Raw genomic sequence first — 19,425 nt, 5'->3', positions numbered from 1 at the left:
TTTAACATTTAATAGGAGCTTTTTAAAAAATAAAATAAAAAAAGGATATGGCTTCTAAATTACTTTCTAAAAATGTTAATTACTAAAAATGCCCAAAAAAGTTGTTCTTTAAACTCACCCAGGCTGCTAAAAAGCTGGTGATTTTTTACAATAATAGTTTTGAGTTTGTTCTTTGTTATTTAGCAGTTTTTCCAGTGAGAAATCTGTGTGCATGCCACTGTTTAACTGTGTTGTTTGAGATAGATTTAAAAAAACATGAAACATACAAAACATGCTCAGCTTGAAACTTTAGGAAATACTGAAAACATGTAACAGAGGAGTTTAAAAAAAAAAATCAATTTATACATAAATTCTTGACCTCTATTGCATCATGCACTATTATAGCAGGCCATGATTTAAATAATTGAGCACTAAGTGACATAACACAGCAGACAAAGGTCAGTACTGGGTCATATCAATTCATCTATTGGTTTAACCCTATCTTTATGAATTAGAGGACTTACAAATGTAAAATACAGTGACTAAGTTATGGAGAGGGGAACGGGCAGGAAGAGATGTGAAGTAAGTGGCAGAGTCACAAGACGAGGGGGGCTTAGGTAAAGATCAAGCCATCAGAATGTTCTTCAGAGCAACAGAAAAAACAGGACGTGACAGGAAAGTGTAAGAAGGAGAGGAAGTCATCCAGCGAGGAGGGGAAAAGGAGAGAGAAGAAGGACAACAAAAAAGAAATTAGTTAAGACAGTGGGAGGCCGTTAGTGATCTGGAATGAACAGGCTTTTATCAGCATGCTTCTTTGCCAAAGGGCTCACCTCAGCTGGCAAAGCCATGCTAGGTCTCTGTAAGGACACAAATAGATCACAGAAAGACACTCAGAGTCTACGTTAAGCTGTGGTAATGTCCAACGCAGCCAAAAATATAAACAGGATTTAGCCTCCTTGTGAGTCAACCTGTAAATAGTAAAATAACTTTAAGTCCAATGAATAGCTTGAAATGGTAAAAAGGTAAGTACTGAACAGCCAGAGGTTAAAAAAAAAGCTTTGGTTAACCAAAACTTAAAAATAATGTACATTTCAGACATATACAAATAGGCCTTTTTCAGGGAACACGAAGTGGTAGGAGTGTGACGATACACTCAGCTCACGAGACCAGACACAATATTGCGTTCACGGGAACGAGACGAGACGATTTTAAGAAAACTACAAAGACAAAATATATGACTGGACCAACAGACTTTTATTTAACAGAGTTGCACTTGCATTTTTAAATGTTTTATTATAACTCTCTACATGCATGATGTAAGCATTAGCTTTTAATAAACTTTTTCTTCCGCAAATTGAAACTAAAACTTATAAAAGTTCAAATAAAATAAATAAAATATATTTCTTTCTTTTTTTAAATGCAAACAATATTATGTGCAAAACCAAATCAAAGTTCTACTCTGTCAATACAGAGTGCGAGTAGTGCAAACAGAGCCTGACCAAGTATGTCATGCTGCAACTACACAGCCATGTTCTTTAAACTACTTCTTCCGCAAATTGAAACGAGAACTAAAATGTACTCCTCCTCCTCCTCTTCTTATTTTACTTCTCCTGCTTTAGGTTCTGGCAGGCCATTATTGCCCCCACAGGTCACAAATAGAAGTTTGAATCACTCACAAAAAAATAAAAAAAATAAATAAATCTTGCAAGACAGATTTATCTCGTGTCACGAGATCTCGTCAAACCCCTACCAAGTGTGTTAACAATTTAAAGCTGTTCTGCAGCAATGGAGGTTGAATCAGCCTTGAAAACTGGTGCTACTAATTTCTACAGGTGTTCCAACTTTTCTTGGTGACTTACAACCTCCTCTGTTTGCATAAAAGCAGGGTTGGAACACACTGTGGTACCCCAATTTCCACTGGATGCGGCTCAGATGAACAGTATGATTTTTTTTTCAACCGAAATTGCTTGTTTGTTCTATGCTTTCATTTCAGAGTGCAATGACACAATAAACTGAATAATATTCAGTTAAAAACTGGTAAAAGTGTGGTCTTCTAAAACTTTTGACCGGTAGTGTATATGGATATTTTTTTAACTTGTTTTTATTTATACAATCACATAATACAAATTACATCATACACGTATTTAAAATTATTCAAAGAGCACAGCCAAACAGTGTCCTTCTTTACAATTTTTCCACATTTTGGAGATATATATTATAGCTTATTTTTTAAAATACTCGTTTTAGGAGTCGCTGCTTTCATTACTTTTCAGAACAGCATGAAAAGCACCGTTACGTGGATTTCTGAGTGTGTTCTAACACAGACCTTCCCCAAAACAAGCCACACTGTAGAACTCACTCACACGTGCTGTCCCTTAGAGGAGAAAAAGCCAAAGGTGACATATTGTACAGCTGTTAGTTAATAAATGTGCATGTTTGTGTTCAAATTGAATCAAACTGGAAAAAACGAATTGTTAGAAGAATCGATTAATTGAAAAAATAATCGCTAGATTAATCGTTTAAAAAAATAATCATTTATCACAGCCTTACCATTCATTCAAGGATAGTATTTAGAATTTAGGTTTCAACCAGGCATCCAATTTCAGCTCTTCATCCTCTCAAATTCAAAACCCTTCCCCGTCACACCCTTTCCTCTTCCTTCCTCTTTTTATGTCTCTCTACAGAATCTTTCCATCAATATAAGTTATCTTTCTTGATAAGCTGCCAGTAAGGAAAGATGCAGATTGTTTCTAGCTCTACTCCGTTTGCCGACTAAGTGACGACGCTTATGGCACACACATTCACAATCAATAGGACGCTCACTCGTACTTGGGTTTGCGTCACATTCTGAGTTGTATTTGTGCGTTGCATGCACACACTCCGACTCATCAGCGTAGTGGTGAGGGGAGGGGTGATGGGGTTGCCATAGAAACTGCTCTCTCTCAGGTGTGGTGTGCCAGGATGATAAGAAGTAGCAATGAAGTCTCATATGAAACGTATCTGATGCCCTTTGAACAGTTAGGATGTAAGCCTGCATGCAGTCGACCATCATAAGCCACTGGATTTCTTTGCCTTTTTAAACCCTAAAGGATAGATAAATAGTCAGAAAATGAAAGAAAAGCAATAAGATTTGAGTTTGTTATTACAAAAAAAAAAAAAAACCTCACAGGCAGATGACTGTATAGTCACTGTAAAGCTGTAGAGTGGGGGTCACCAAATGACAGACCCCAGGTGGATCTGAACCTACAGACAAAACAGGAGTTTTAGCCTCTGCAGCTAATAAAGTCTTTACGGTAGCATTCTAGCCGACAAGGAAACACTGCAGGTCCTCCGTCCCACGTGAAACGGCTCAACCAATCAGGTTTGTGCATATCCGTCTGTGAACATTACGAATCAAAACAAAGACAGAGAGGAAAGTATCAAAAGAGAAAATGAAGTAAAAGTGACAGACGACGAAACTGAAGAAAGAAGAGACTCAGACGAAACCGTCAAAGAAAGTTGGAGAAAGAGACGAGAGTGAGACGGAGCACTGATTAAAAATACGGGACAAAAAGTAGACGGTGAAAAAAGAGCATTTAATTCAGAAAGGACAGACTAATTTATGTTTCTGAGTAAAATTAGTCCAGATTGTTAAAAACATAAACAATTTTTACTTTTAATCTATTTTTCTCTACATTTGAAACGCAGGCCTATTTTTTATTTGTAAATGGGAGAACATTGTGCCTTTAGTTTTATGTAAATGTTCAGTTCTATTACGTGTCCTTAAAAATGGTAATACAGAAACATTTGAATTGTACAGAATTCATTTGAATTGTCAGTTAATGACGTTAATACATAGTCATCAACATCCTCCGCCAGATTGGTTGTCATTATAACTCACAACCTTTTCTTAAATGTCCTAAATCTAAGAACGTAGATGTATACATAAGAAAATATGATCACATCAGAATATAAAATTACTAACAATCTTTGTAAGAAAAGCTGTCCCCTTTGAGGATACCTCGTTAGGAGTAAAGAAAAAAAGAACAAGGGCAATAACTCCTGCAAAAATAATTGCGGACTTCTCATTTTCGAATTCCATCAAGGTATTGATTCCCTGAAGCCACACATTGAATTTGGTTATCCAATCGTAAACTGTTTCTGAGAAAAGGCTGTCCCCTTTAACTCTGATGGACAGACGCACGGATGGACAGAGCTCAAGCCTATATCCCCCTTTCCACACATTTGTGGTGGGGGATAAAAACATATTAATATAATGTTAATATAATGATGTTAGATGTTAATATAACTACAAGATTATTTAAATATAAAATACGCATTATTAATAGATAGGGCTGGGCAAAAAATCGATTTAATCGATTAGTCAAATTTGTAGATAAAAACAATTTTATTTAGCAAATTCAAGTTTGAAAAAATAATAATAACATTTATTTATTTTTTAATTTTTAAATGTTTTTCGTTTTTCCCACCACAGTTTTTTCAGACTTTTTCGCGTTCCGATGTGAGCCAGCCCCCTCTTTGTTTACATTTGTTTACCCTTTGAGTAGGCTGTATGTGTGCCACAGGCATGTTTTATTTTTTATTTGCGCTATGCTGAGATGCTAAGGGAAGAGTTTATTTTTTCTTTAATTGCAATGTTATAAAAATATGTAGTTATCTGATTTCTTAATCAGAAAATTTAAGCTACTGTGAAGTTGCTGTTGTACTTTGGTTAAACCTGAATTAATTCCGCATTTCAAGAGCTGTGCTTTAAGAACTTTTCGCTGACTGGTCCTTCTTGAATTTTAATTGAATGGAGAGGATAATCTATATTTGATGTATAACATTATAAACATGGAGTAACAGCAAATTTGGAGCACTTACAGCCTTTTATTCCCATTTTCCCAGCAGCTGCTACTTCCTGACTATTGATGCCATTTCTTGTGTGAAAAACAAACAAATAATTAAAACATGCCTCTTTAAATAGAACAAACGACCAACTCGACCCTCTTTATATTTTTCATTTATCATTGTACACTTAGTCAAGTGGTGCAGACACAGAATGACAACTTCATCAATAAGAGCCCCTGAAATAGGATATAAATATACTTCAAGTTCAATATGAACAATAAAATGCATCTTAAAAAAACATTTATTAGGATTAAAATCAATACCTAATATATTTCAGAACCGAGCCCTTGCTAACTGTACCATCGCTATTTTCTATTAGAGCCCGACCAATTAATCAGCAGCACTGAGTTTAGCTATCTCTTATTAAACAACATCCTTGCCTTTTGCCAGGCCATGGTTGTAAATAATAAAGTTGTTCTTAATTTGCCTGGGCAAATAAAGAACAAAAAACAAAACAAAAAAAATTGGCATCCGATTGATCCGTCGGCCTCTAATATGCAACTTTCTGCTGTGTGGTGATTCTGTGACTCTGTGCTGTGCTCTCTGCATTATAAGATGCCACTTTTGAATCAGCAGTAATGATTACAAAATAACAACACTGGGAGAAGGCACTAGTTCATTGTTTTTATTTACAGTAACATTTTGCGATTTCAGCAATCCATAAATACAGTTTGCACATGTTTGCCTTTTCTTATTTATCAGTGCCTTGAAAGTCCTTTAGTTGACAGAGCTACTAATTAAATTTTCCTATTTCAGTTTGGTCCTGTTTTTTTTCTTTGTCTTGAATTATATTTGGGGTATTATAACAATTGTGGCTTAAGTGGCTCATCTGATGCTAAAGGTTGCTAACTCCTGCTTTAGAAGAACATCCAAAACTTAACCCAGTAACACCTTGGCTACCTCCAGGCTTAGGACTGGGCCCTATGACCAAAAATGTATATCACGGTATATTACTTTTTTTTTTTTTTTTTTTCATGCATAATCAGGTGTTCACAGCAGTTTCTACTGGTTGAGAGAGGAATGACTGCAGTAGATTGACTTAGGATGGTCTATTTTACAGTCATGATGGGTGAATACTGTAGAATCATTCCACACTAGTAGTAATACAAGTTTGCAACAGCAGCCCAATGACTCTTTGCCGCAGCAGCTTAGCTTTAGCGTTAGCTTGATTTCTAGCTTTAAATGCTGCATACTCACTGGTGTGGTGGTTTTTTATGGTGAATAATGTAGCTTTTACTTATTTCCGCATTATAGGAATTACAAATTGCAATCCTTTGCTCTCTTTTTTTTGTGTATTACTGCCAAACTGCCGACATGCCTCCGTGTCCGTGAGTGTTGTTCTCTTTGTAGCAGAGGCATGCGCACGCAGGCACATGCTCACATGTAGCTTCAGAGCTTTCTTATCCATTTACATGTATGATTTACACCGCAACTAACACCAGAGAACTACTGTTTACCTTCATATGTAGGAGTGCAATGTTGAAAAGAGTCCAGTCTGAAACGCGGCGCAGCGTAGCGTTCTGAAAGTTGTATAATCAAATACACCGGTATGACCGTATATTAAAAATGTATGTCATAACAAAAATATATACTGGTATTCAGTATGAACCATATACCGCCCAACCCTATCCAGGCTGTTATTCGAAGGCCAAATATCATCCAAAAGTTGCAAAAATCTATCTGAAGAAAAATCAGACTGAAAAAAAGCCATGTCTCATTTTCTCATATTCTCTTTACTTCTGCTCATTTTTCATAGGTGGAGATGATAAAGTAGAGAATAAAGAAAGGCGAGGTGAATTGTGCAAGAACATTATGACAATGAGATATACTCAAGATTTTCTTTTTTTTTTTTTTTTTTTACATTCTCTGTCCATACAATGAAAAGACGCCTACTCAGAGGTTCACAAAAACATACATACAGTATGTGCATTAATCATTTTCTTATCCTAAGGCAAACACTGTTTCACCATTGCTGTCACCCACTCACACAGCCACACACTTACTGTCAGTGTAGATGCACGTATACACGGAAAAGGCTAACCCACACATGAACACCATGACCCAAGAACTGATTGTGTGTTTATCAGAGATTAGCTTTGGACAAAATAGTTCAACTGTCAATCCGCAGTAAACAGAGTTTATAATTGTTTGTTGTGTTAATGACCATAATCCTGTTAATGTAGAACTGAAATGAAAACGCACATAAGTGTGAAGGCAGGCACACTAGTCCATCTCCCACATGCCTTGTAATAGTAATTGTTGGCTTAATAGGGGCGAAAAAAATATTAAAATAAAATTTATTGTTTGGCAAAAAGCTGGAAGTCAAGGTACAAGCCCAGGCACTTAATGCATAAGCCTGAGGAATACACAACTGCAAGAAGAAACTGCTTGAGTCACGTAACTTAACCAACAACAGCACTCAGAAAGCGCCAACCTTCGCCAATAGCCAAATATCCTCTTTTAAAGTTATTCACCATTATCTGGATCAGTGATCATGGTACCATGATAAGTCACGCTTCAAAGGCATGGAATAAACTTATATTCCCCATTAATAATGATATAGTAAGTCCAAATACCTCCCTTTTTTTTCTAATTGTGATGAAATATGTAATCCGGATTCGTCCCAAATTAAATTCAATGGGGCAATTTGGGAACCAAACCAACATAACTAAGGTAAATTTAGTGCCGTTAGGGGCTTTAGGGGCACATGATGTTGTAATTTTTATCCCCTAAGGAGTGATGTTGCCTCCTACGGTGCATTTTCAGCAGCGTAGGGGGGATTTTCAGTTTCACTTTTTAATCAGTGCCGTTTTAATAATACACACTTGGACACAAAAGGGACTGTGTGTGTGTGTGTGTGTGTGTGTGTGTGTGTGTGTGTGTGTGTGTGTGTGTGTGTGTGTGTGTGTCTTTTGAATAAAATGTTATTTTATCGTCTCTACAGTGTGTGTGAGTATTTATTGAGGGGTTTCCACTGACGTCACTTTCTGGGCAGTAACCCGAATGCGCGGCCATGTTGGAGATAAGCAGATGTTGACACTACATGTTGGAGGCTCACAGAGGTCTACTCTGCGATGAATAAATCACAAAAAATCTCCTCAAAATGCGTTATAGATGCAAAGGCATACAGGGAAGGACTTGGTCCGCAAAAATACGGTTTATTGGTGGTGCAGATCCATACGAGTCGCTCCCTCGTCTTGGATCAATGACGACCCGGAGAGTTTTCTGTCTATTATGTATCCTGATATCGTCAACTACCTGGGTTTCATAAAGCCCATACACAGCAGAAGACCTTAAATCTTACAGAAGTTTGGAGGTCGGCTGCAGCGGTAGAGGCTCGCGTTAGCAACAGATATATATCAGCAGAAAACTCAGTCAGTTCTAATAATTTCACAGTGAACCTGCAGCGTAGTTACTCTAAAATCGTATACAACCGCCAGGCAATCTAAAATTTAGGTAAATCAAACAGTCCGTTAGATGCGACTACTCTGGATCGCGAGCCTCGGATTGCTACGTCGGCTACATCCAGCAGTGAGATCAGAAGCAGGAGCGGGGCTAGCAACCAAGCTAAGCTAATCCTCAGTGAACGCCGCTTCCTTCCATCCTGTGTTCTAATGTCCACTCCCTGGAGAACAAACTGGACTACTAGATTTGTTAGAACTTTTGACAGTCTAAAAAACTCCACATTGTTCACAGTCTGACCGATTAGTACAGCCAAAAACATGGCAATAGTTCACCATTTCCTCTCAAAATTTGGGATTTGTTTGTGTGTGTGTGCTATTTGTAAACCTGCTGCTTACCTCCAAAATGGCGACTTCCGGGTTGATGAACATGAGTAACTCTTTAACTACATTCATCATCAACCTTCACCAATTCAACAAATAACTTTTAGGTTTAAAGTAAGGCTGCAACAAAGATTTTAAAAAAACTACAACAACAAAAAACCCACTTTAGCTTTACTTTACTATAAATTTCAAAATTTTCTGCACTGGTGGCATTTGCTTGCGTGCCACACAATCCCCGAGGTTGTGAAAAATATCTGGTGATAGATTGGTCAATTTTTGAAACTCTGCCATTCACGAGAGATAGAGATTCTTCGATTTTTGAAACTGATCCAGGATAAAGCATATTGATCCGGTTCAACTCCAACATTTAATGAAAATCTTCCATGATCTAAGGCAGGGGTATTTATTGTACTTTTTGATAATGTACAGCACATTGAGTTGCCTTGTGTATGACATGCGCTATACAAATAAAGTTACCTTGCCTTGCTTTGTCTATTCAACTCCAGTCCTCGAGGGCCAGATTCCAGAGACTTTTAGATGTCTAACTGCTCCAACACACCTGCTTGAAACCAATATGTTGTCATCAAGCTCTGCAGAAGCATGATAACGAGTCACTCATTTGATTCAGGTGTGATGGAGCGGGGACACATCTAAAAGTTTCAAGAATCCGGCCCTCGAGGACTGGAGCTGAACACCCATGATCTCAGGTCTCTTTGGTTTAATTGTTGCATGTATGTAAACTGATAATTACTGAGTATTCCTGCATAAAGTCGAATTTATTTACAAGTTTATTGACTGAAATAATTTCATTATTTGTTTCTCGTTTCATTCTTTTTCTGAATGGAAACATACGCTGACCTACAAGCTAATGGAGTTCAGTTTACCACGTGAGGACACGACGAGCAATCAGTGAATGGGTTAATAATCATAAGCAACACCTGGCAACTCAAAGCTCAGGTTACCTAAACCAATAATACACACACACAGGCTCTCTATCCCCTTGTATCTAGTAGTAGTATATAGAACACATCTCCTATAGAAAGGCTATGTATTATTGATAAGCTTACAGCTATGTATGACAGCTTTGGAAACACCAAATGAGAGATTATTGCGCACGTGCCGAATTAACATAAATATAAAATTCACGGAATAGACTGAGCTTTACATCGTAACTTAACCCCTCCCCACACACACACACACACACTTCCAAACAGGTGGCTCTGTTCCTTTTCATAGAAAACGTGGAAAGCTGAATGTTCAATGTTGCCTTCCTCAAATGAAGGTTTAGGAATAGAGACAAAAAAAAAACGAACTAATCTTATCTTTCCTTCTCTTACATCTGTCTCCTCCTCCTCCTGCTGCTGCAGCAGCAAACACACACACACGCACACACACAGGTTTTCCCAGCTGCTTGGCTATGCTAACCCTCTCCACTATAAATAGGACTCAGCAGAGCTAAATCAAACACGTTGGAGCTAATGGAGCACAGATGGAGACAAACAGCAGCAGAGTGTAGAGAAAAGGCTTGCTATTTACCGTGTGTGCTGGTTAGAACAGGAACATGTCCACAGAGGTGTCGCCTACTCCCTCTTCTTCCTTTGCTCTGATCCCCTCCCTTTCTCTGCTCTCTATGGGTGGGGAATAGTCAGACGGATGCAGCAGCATCAGCATCAGAAGCAGCTCTGAGACCTGTGTGTGTGTGTGTGTCTGTAAATGAGTGTGTCTTCCCTCCGCCCCCCTCTCCGTCTCTACACACTCTTCCCTCTCCTCTCTTTCCTCTCACTATCTCCCCACCCTTGAGGATCCTCCTCCTCCTCTCTCTCTCTCTCTCTCTCTCTCTCTCTCTCTCTCTCTCTCTCTCTCTCTCTCTCTCTCTCTCTCTCTCTCTCTCTCACAAACTGCATGCGTGTGCAATGAACTGCAGAAATCCACTCTGTTGAATTAATCAGCCAGCTCCACTGCTACAAGCATCAGCAACAACATCAGTAAGACACACAGTTATAAAATAGTTAGTCTTGAAACTTAAAGGGGCAGTACTGTAAAAGAAAAATTCAATATCTAATAGTTTTGCTACAGTGATACACATTCCTTTAGCCTCATTCAGAGGGCCAAAGTTGTTTCCTCCCTCCCTTACTATTCTACATTTTGTAAAAGAAAAGTACAGTTACCGCATTGGTAAGTTTACCAAAGTACACACGTACCTAGCGTCTTATGCTGCGCTCACACCGAATGCGTCTCCTGCAGCACCGGACGAGTCTGCCGCACGAAACGTTCCGCAGGTTTCGCAGGATCAAAAAATGTTCCCATTCACTTCATATGCGCTTGTTTGAAGCGAAACACCACCCACCGGCGACACATCCAACTCGGTGAGTTTCACTGCCTGCTGAAGCGAGGAGCTGTGCTTTTTCTCCTCTCATAAACATAAACCACCAGTGAAAAAAGTCGGTGTGATTAGCGACTAATGCTATCCTAGCTCAGTGCCGACTTTCAAAGATGAAAACTACAAAGATAACTTTTACCTGCTTCTACCACCTCCTCACTGATTGTCCTCCAAGCCAAATCCTTCCTAGTCCGGTCCCGGTTATAAAGGCCGTGTTATACAGCTCCAGGTGGTCACACAGTTTCTACTCCATGGTTGATTGGGCGAACAGACCGGTGTCCATGTTGACGGCCTGACTTCATCGTCAACAAGGACTCTGATTGGCTTTTGTCATTCTAAAGAGTCGCAGGAGTTCAATATTTTCAACTCTTGCGAATGTGTGAATATGACAAAAAATCGGGAGCGAGCTCGCAAGGGCCAACGCTCTTGACGCGCTGATCGGACTGCACCGCCGCACAGGAAAAATTTCTCTTCTGGGACGCATCTACTGTATCCATTGACTTTATATGTAATCTGGTCGCACGAACATTTTGTTTAGGGTTAGGTTATAACCCTTTATCGCAACAATTCTTAGGACTAGGGTTAGGTTTACGGTTAGGTTTAGTCTTAGTCATGTGACCTAAACTGGCCAATAAGGAGCGCTGCGTACGGATAGAATGTCGATACGGCAACCATACTGATAGCCACTGCCTATGTAAAAAGTCAGCTCCAAACAGGCGAGTTGGATTTTCCCGCCTTATGAGTCATAAGGGGGAAACTCCTCCTCCTGACAATCCTGGCGCTTCCTATCTTATAAGAATGCAAGCTCCTCCCTCTAAAACTACCTCACAGGTAAAACAAACATAGTGAAGGCAGGTTTATATTACAGGTAATATCACAGTTAATATCTTTGCGTTCAGTATATAGACAATCCACAATATAGATAAACCGAAGAGCGCTCACAATCAGTTTCACTTTTAGTAGCTGACATGTTTGTGACCCAATGCGAAGCAACGGTTGGACAAAACAATGGACTATCATCTTAAATGAACTATTCCTGTGGTCGGTAGAGGTGAGGAGGAGGAGAAAGCGGCATAGCAGCAAATATACAGTATGTTGTAGGGGTTCTTAGAACAATTGGATCCATCTTACGTCACAAAAAAGCACTGTTAGCACCGCCCCTTTTATAAAAACTAGCACCTGTGGGCTCTACAATCTGTGGTGAGAGAAGAGTGAATAGAGAGGTATATTGAGTAATGAGTAGCTAGTTAACGTCGGATAGATCGTTCATTGGAGACTTTATAATATAGACTGGGTGTTTCTTAACTGCTCCGGGAGCCCCGCCCATAATCAAGGCTTTTCTTTAGGAATCTCCCTCCTAGTGAAAGCAGGGGTTCAGTTACTCTTTAAAGTATCATGTGACAACAGGAACTCTCCCATGTAGTGTTGCCCCAAGATTGAATCAATATTATTTATTTATGAATCTACTTTATTCTGCTTCTACAAAAGCCCCACGCTTGACTCCTGTGGTGGACCTTTGACTTGTTTTTGTGGAGTTTGCTTGTTCTCCCTGTGTTTGCATATGGGAAATTTCCAGACTGTCACCCCAAAGCGTCACCCTTGATCCCAGTGTGGACCGGGATGGACACCAATAGACCTCACCTACCAGCATCTAACGTAGAGAAATGCAACTTCTATCACAAATTCTGATTGCCTGATCCGAGGGCCAAATTAACAATACTTGCGTCAGTATTAAGAAAAATGACCAATCTGAGCATTAATACAGGAAAGAGTGTCTTTTTTTGTCATTCTGTATATTTTGGTTGTTTTATGTGTTGTCATTTTTGTGTGTTTTTTGATGTTGTGTGGTAAATTTTCCATTTATTGATTAGTAGTTATCTTGGTTGGTTTTAGGAGTATTTTTGTGTGTTTTTGTTGTCCTTTGTTCATAATATTCTGTAATTTTGAACGGGTAGTTTCTTTGGACTCTTTTTTGATTTTGGGTTTGTTTTTTTTTTGCTGTTTTTGTGTATTTCTGCTGTTTTCTGTCTATTCTTCTGGTAATTTTCTGTGTTTACACAAATAGATTTCTACAAGATCTAATATTTAAGCTATGGCACACTTTGCTAGAGGTATTCATTTGGATTTATGAATTTATTTTATCTCTAGTAGAAACCATATGTATTGTTTCATTTAGAAGTATTCCTACCTTTGATGTGTTTTTCACCATAAAGCATAAGTCCTACTAGGGCCGCTACTTCCTGTATATGGGTCCAACTTCCTGTGTGACAAACACATACATAGAGTTTAACAAAGACATGTAGAGACATTATGTTAGGTTATCATTTAATAAATCACCAATAGATGTTGGGGGATAACCTTTCTGTCAGTCATCATGGCCTTATGGTAACCATGATAAAAACAATGCTAAGAGGAGGCGTTAACACATATTCTTTAAGTCGAACGGTAGACTGAAACTCTCCAGCTTAGATGCTAATGATTTCTAGCTCGTGCCACTGCCGCTGTTGTTGTGGCAACTACAGCTGTAATTGGCGACGGAACATAAAGGCACATTGTTTAACAGAAACCTATACTTAAAATTAGACCTAACTGGCTTGTTTTGGTTGCACTAAATAACTAATTAAAGTAAATGTGTCATAGTGTATTCATTAGTCCCATGCTAGCATAGTTTATGTACTCTAATGTATATGTATATATTTATATTTATCATATTTATCCTTTATTCTCTATCTAAACTTTATTTATATCTATCCCTCATCCTTTATATTATTATTATTATTATTATTATTATTATTATTATTATTGCTGGCTTGTTTCTATGTTTTTTGTTTTGCGCATCGACTACCAAGTCAAATTTCTTGTGCTGACCTAAAAACTGTACTTGGCCAATAAAACATTTCTGATTTCTCTTGAGCCTACTTTTGACAGGAAGTCATCCATTCTATCCCACACATAAGACCAAGATTCTATGAGGACATTTAAAAGTTCCTCATTTAAATGAGGATAAATGCAAAATAACTTTATTTAGAAAGTGTATCCAATTCCTGGGATTCTTGGCATGATTTAGCCTATTAGAAGATAGCAACATCCCAAGGCAATTAGCATAATCTGCTGAAGTATCTGTTTAAGTTATTCACTATAATCAGAGCGTATTAATCAGTTCCTGAAGGCTTTGGTAAGAAGTTAAAAAAACAAAAAAAAAAACATTGGCAAAAATGTGTTCACGACATAACCCAGTCTTCCAATTTTGCTCTGTTCCAAGTACAACCATCACAGCTTCACAGCTTTAACTACAACAAGCACACATTTTACCACTGAGTGTGTGTGTTGTGGCTATATGCAGATTTTACCCCAAAATGGGTAAACTCAGGGGGTTTATTTTAACACTGGAGGGCTGTGTTTTGTTACAGAGCTGTATTCTAGCAGAATGAATGTGGTTTTAGGGGAATGTGTTTTAGATTTTTGGGCTCACAAATCATGGCAATGTTCATCATTTATGTAATTACTTGTCAATGTATCAATCAAATTTAATGGCAGTCACGGGGAGCAGCAATTACTGAGAGCGCTGCATTGTGAGCGTCTTCAAATGTCATTAAGGTTTGACAGCTTGACAGGACTTTATGGGAACTTTAAATGATGCATCACAAACTTTCACATCTTTACTATATAACCTTAGCAATACACAGCACGAGGCAAAAACAACATATCAACGCACTCATACACAACATAACCACAAAAAGTATCTAAAAGGCTCAAGTAAACACCAAACACACAATTAGATGTGTACAAGTCTGAATGACCCTTCTTAATTTAGCACGTATTGCATATTAACGTCCATTTCTGCAATCGCCCCATCCCTGTAGAGCAGTGAACACTCAGACCAAAGCACGGTAGAACTAAAGTGTACAGGCCTTGATCAAAATCCTCAATCACCACAATAAAGTTGGTTGTGATTTAATGGCTTGAATATAGTAAATTGAAATACCCACACAGGGAGAACATGCAAGTAAGTAGATAAGTTCATGAAGGAGAGCAATTTGATTAAATAACCATGAATTCCTCCAAAACGTAGTTTAAAATTTACACTGTAAAAAAAATTGTTTTTCACATGTAAAGATTGATAATGACACATCATTAGTCAGTATTTGTGTTTATACTTTTTTCCTGACTATTTATTTTAAGCCGAGATTTGTGTGCACAATTTTGTTGTGTGTATGCATAATGACAATGAAATGATTCTGATTCTGATGAGAAAGCAGTTGTACCAAAAAAAAAGGTACATTTCACTAAACAAAGTCAAACTTTTGAAAATCAGTAAAGTCAGAAAATTTGTGAAGAACAAACCCATTCTACTGTATAATCTATTGTTTTTCAACCTTGGGATCGTCACCATGAATTTAAATGGGGTCGCCTGAACTGTATATTAATTGACAAAAAGAAATGACTTTAAATATTGTCTTTCAAATTACAACACAACACACAATCTTTAACATATATTCTATTTCACTTTTTCAAATGTAAATATAGGTCAGATAAAATGCAGTGAAATATCTGAGCTGGCGCATCTTATCACTTTTTGCACTAATCCTAGCTACTGTATATTTGTAAGACAATATAACAAACATGTTAAACAAGTTCAGATGAACTACAACAGGACCAGCCGAGAATCCAGTGAAATGACTCTGTTCCACCGAATAAAACAAATGAAATCATAATCTACGCTTTGAAACGATAAGTCACACGGTAAATTTAGAAATGATCGGAAAAGGGGATGGGCCCCTGGGCCCGCGTTCCCCCCCATTTCAAAAAGGTCTCAGAGAGGCTCTTGACATCCGCTTATAGAATATCCATGTCAAATTACAGCCCAATTCAACAAGCATTAACAAAGGAGAAGTCATTTCACAAAAGGGGCCCCCGTGGTACATACGGAGTATTGGGCCCCAATTCATATATTGGTTTGTGTCAATGTTTCGTTACCACCAACTGTCGCAATATTTGACTCACAAATAAATGAGAAAATGACTTTAATGGAAATTGCCCAAAAAAAGGGGGGGTGGGTCCCCAGGCCTTTGAAACGATATATCACATGATTATGTTCCCATAAATTTGGAAATTATCGGAAATGGGGGGTGGGCCCCCTGGGCCCCATTTAGAAAAAAGGGCTCCGAGCGTCTCATCATATTCATGCTAAACTGCATTCTGATCTAACAAGAACCAACGGAGGAGTAGTCATTTGAAAATGTACGGGGTAATGGGACCCATTTATATATTTGTATGTGCCAATGATTCGATACCACCAACTGTCGTAATATTTGACTCGCAAATGAATGAGAAATCGACTTTCGTTTTTTGTTTTTATTATTTTGGGGCTCCAAATTGAAAATCGGGCTCCGAGCGTCTATGTGTACACATCCATAGATTATACCTACCTTTAGCCTAAAAACCTAATTCTAGAAGAAGAAAAAAGATGTCTTTGGGGTCGCCAGACATTTCAAAATGGGCTCACGAACCAAAAAAAGTTGGGAACCACTGGTGTAATGAGAAATCAACTGTTTTCATTGTCCAGTGTCTAAGCATGCAGCTCGTGTCCTTGTTGCTTTCTCTTGTTTGTGAACTCTTTGAAAATGTTGGTGAATGTATTCTGGTCAGAGCCTGACACACCCTGATATCCATCATATCAGCTTAGATTACTGCCAGCATGAAGCTGCACAGGCTGCACTGGTGACTTCAGTCAGGCTCTCTGCCTGGAAGTATAGCCACTGATGAGGTTACTACAGGAAGTGTGTGTATGGTGTGTGCTGTGTGTTTCTTTATTTGTGTACTCCAAAAAAAACAAATGGAGAACAAATCAACCATTTCATGCCAAAAACTCTGCTTACATCCAGATTTAAATGTCTTGATTTGTTACCTTTTAACAAGGCAACTAAAACGGGCCCCTTTTAACTTTTAACCACCTTTTTGACACAAAATAGTGTCAAACTTTAAGCAATACTATAAAAGGATCATCAATATTGTTTGCGTAACTTTGATTAGAGCAACAGAAAAGGTGGACACAGGGTCAGCGAAGACAACGCTATTATGGATTATCGATCAGACATCGCCCCCCTTTGCTCTGGGACAGGTCACGCTGCAGTCAGTTCTATCATTTAAGTGAAACCACTGCTAACCAAACACAATTGTTGCCATAGGGATTGTGTCTAGGGAAGCAGCTGTGGCCTTTTAACAGCAGCCACAAAGCACACAGAAGGTCATTTCTCACCTAGGGTAACTCTCTGCGACTGTCCATCAGATTGTTGCCAGGCAACACATTTCAAGCTTTTTTCCCTCTCTTCCTTAATCAGGAAAATAATAATAAACCTACCGTCTTAGTCTGTTTGTCCGATTTAGGTAGAGGAAAAAAATAATTCAACTTTAGTTTTTTTATCTAAAGGTAAACGCAGCTGGAGAAGATGATGACTGTTATATTTTAAGATGACATTATTGAGTTATGTTTAGCCAAATGGATGACTAAATATCTAACAGTAACAGTGCAGCTCTGGGATCAAAAAATGCAGGATAAAGTTTGCATTTCTTGGATTCTAAAGTTGCTTATATTAAGAAATGAATAGTTGATATAGTCCAGGCACTATGGTCAGCTTTGGCTCTTATGATTTTGGAAGAGACATTTATATCGTGTGTATATAATGTTCTAATTGGTAAATGGACTTGATTTATATAGCGCTTTATCACCACACTGAAGCAGTCTCAAAGCGCTTTACATATCAGCTCATTCACCCAATCACTCTCACATTCACACACCAGTGGGACAGGACTGCCATGCAAGGCGCTTGTTGACCACTGGGAGCAACTTAGGGTTCAGTGTCTTGCCCAACTTTGACACATAGTCAGGTACTGGGATTGAATCCCCAACCTCTCGATCAGAAGACGACCCTCTACCACCTGAGCCACGGTCGCCCACAGTTCTAGTAGTACACTGTATTATATATGTTGCATTACCTTGGTGTCCATCTCAATTTTACTTTTACAAACTCAAATTAGCAACTAATAGCAATGGAGTTGTGTGGGACTTTTGAAATATTTTTGTCTGTTTGAAATACATAATATTTTATATTTCGTTATATGAACATGTTGATTACTGCTATCCAAAATAGGGATGTAAAGATTAATCATATATATATATATATATATAGGGCGCTATCTATTTAAAACTTGAAAACTTGAAATTCAGGACGCACCACCGTGTTTTAAATCAGAGGTGTGGAAGCAATTTGGCTTCCCCAAGACAAAATGAAAGAGGTGAGAAAACAGAAAATGTGAAATCCAAGGTAAGAGGGGAACAGAGAGGAAAGGGAGAAACAAGAGAGAGAGAATGAAAGCCATAGTTTGTTTATTTATATTATTTCTTTAATATGAGATTTGTTTTAAAGTCCAATTGTTAAGGCACAAAATACATTTTTAGTTGCACTTTTAAAAAGAAAAAGAATTATTATGGGCGACCGTGGCTCAGGTGGTAGAGGGTCGTCTTCTGATCGAGAGGTTGGGGGTTCGATCCCAGTTCCTGACTATGTGTCGAAGTGTCCTTGGGCAAGACACTGAACCCTAAGTTGCTCCCAGTGGTCGACTAGCGCCTTGCATGGCAGTCCTGTCCCACTGGTGTGTGAATGTGAGAGTGATTGGGTGAATGAGCTGATATGTAAAAGCGCTTTGAGACTGCTTCAGTGTGGTGATAAAGCGCTATATAAAATCAAGTCCATTTACCATTTACCATTTATTATGCAATTTACTTCTTCTTCATTTGTACTATTTCTTTATTTATTTCATTCAGGATTTACTTTTAATTAAATTGCATTGTTTTGAATAGTTTATCAAGGGATTCTTTTGACAATGAAAGATAAAAGAAAATAGTACAGTATTTTTATTTTTATTTTTGAAGAAAAATTGAATACATGTCAGTGATCATTTGTTTACAGTCTCATTTTGTAAAATAAATTGTGAGAGAATCGTATCGTGGACCCAGTGTTGTGAATCAAATTGTATCAGGAATTGAGTGAATCGTTGCATCCCTAAGCCAAAAACTACAAAACTCAGTGTTTTTGTTGATTACGGATCAGATTGCATTTGGAATATTTAGGCAGTTAGTGAATTTAAGCATAGGTACATTTATTACTATTATTATTACCTCCACAAAAGAGGACATTTTTCCACTGTTCACATCTTATTGCAGAATTACTTCAAAAGTGCTAAATAGATTTGGACAAAAGTTCAACCCACAATAGAACTTACATCATGAAAGAGTCCATTACATTTTGTAGAGGATCCAGATCAATATATTAATGATGGTTCTAGATTTAAAGGGGTGGAGCTCTTATACAAGCACTTTGGGCTTCGTTT

The 19,425-nt window shown here is 38.1% G+C and overlaps 1 protein-coding gene across 12 annotated transcripts in view; it reads right to left on the bottom strand.

Moving 5' to 3' along the window:
• The window catches only part of rimbp2a (RIMS binding protein 2a), a 109,793-nt gene that overhangs the window by 75,546 nt on the left and 14,822 nt on the right, over positions 1-19,425 (bottom strand). For 3 of the 12 annotated variants that reach the window (XM_028462710.1, XM_028462709.1, XM_028462711.1), the window contains exon 1: positions 10,191-10,372. The exons of 8 other annotated variants lie outside the window; for them this stretch is intronic. Coding sequence is in view for 1 of the 4 variants with exons in the window: in XM_028462708.1 (XP_028318509.1) it covers positions 13,223-13,243 (21 nt within the window). In the remaining 3 variants the exon portion in view is untranslated. Of the gene's footprint in view, positions 1-10,190; positions 10,373-13,222; positions 13,295-19,425 lie in introns of those variants that run through there. One more of the 12 variants, XM_028462708.1, reaches the window with a different exon arrangement.

Source organism: Gouania willdenowi, chromosome 12 (genome assembly GCF_900634775.1).
Source record: "Gouania willdenowi chromosome 12, fGouWil2.1, whole genome shotgun sequence".
Taxonomy (NCBI): domain Eukaryota; kingdom Metazoa; phylum Chordata; class Actinopteri; order Blenniiformes; family Gobiesocidae; genus Gouania; species Gouania willdenowi.
The sequence above is the reverse complement of the archived record's forward strand: the minus strand, read 5'-3'. Positions and strand labels throughout refer to the sequence as shown.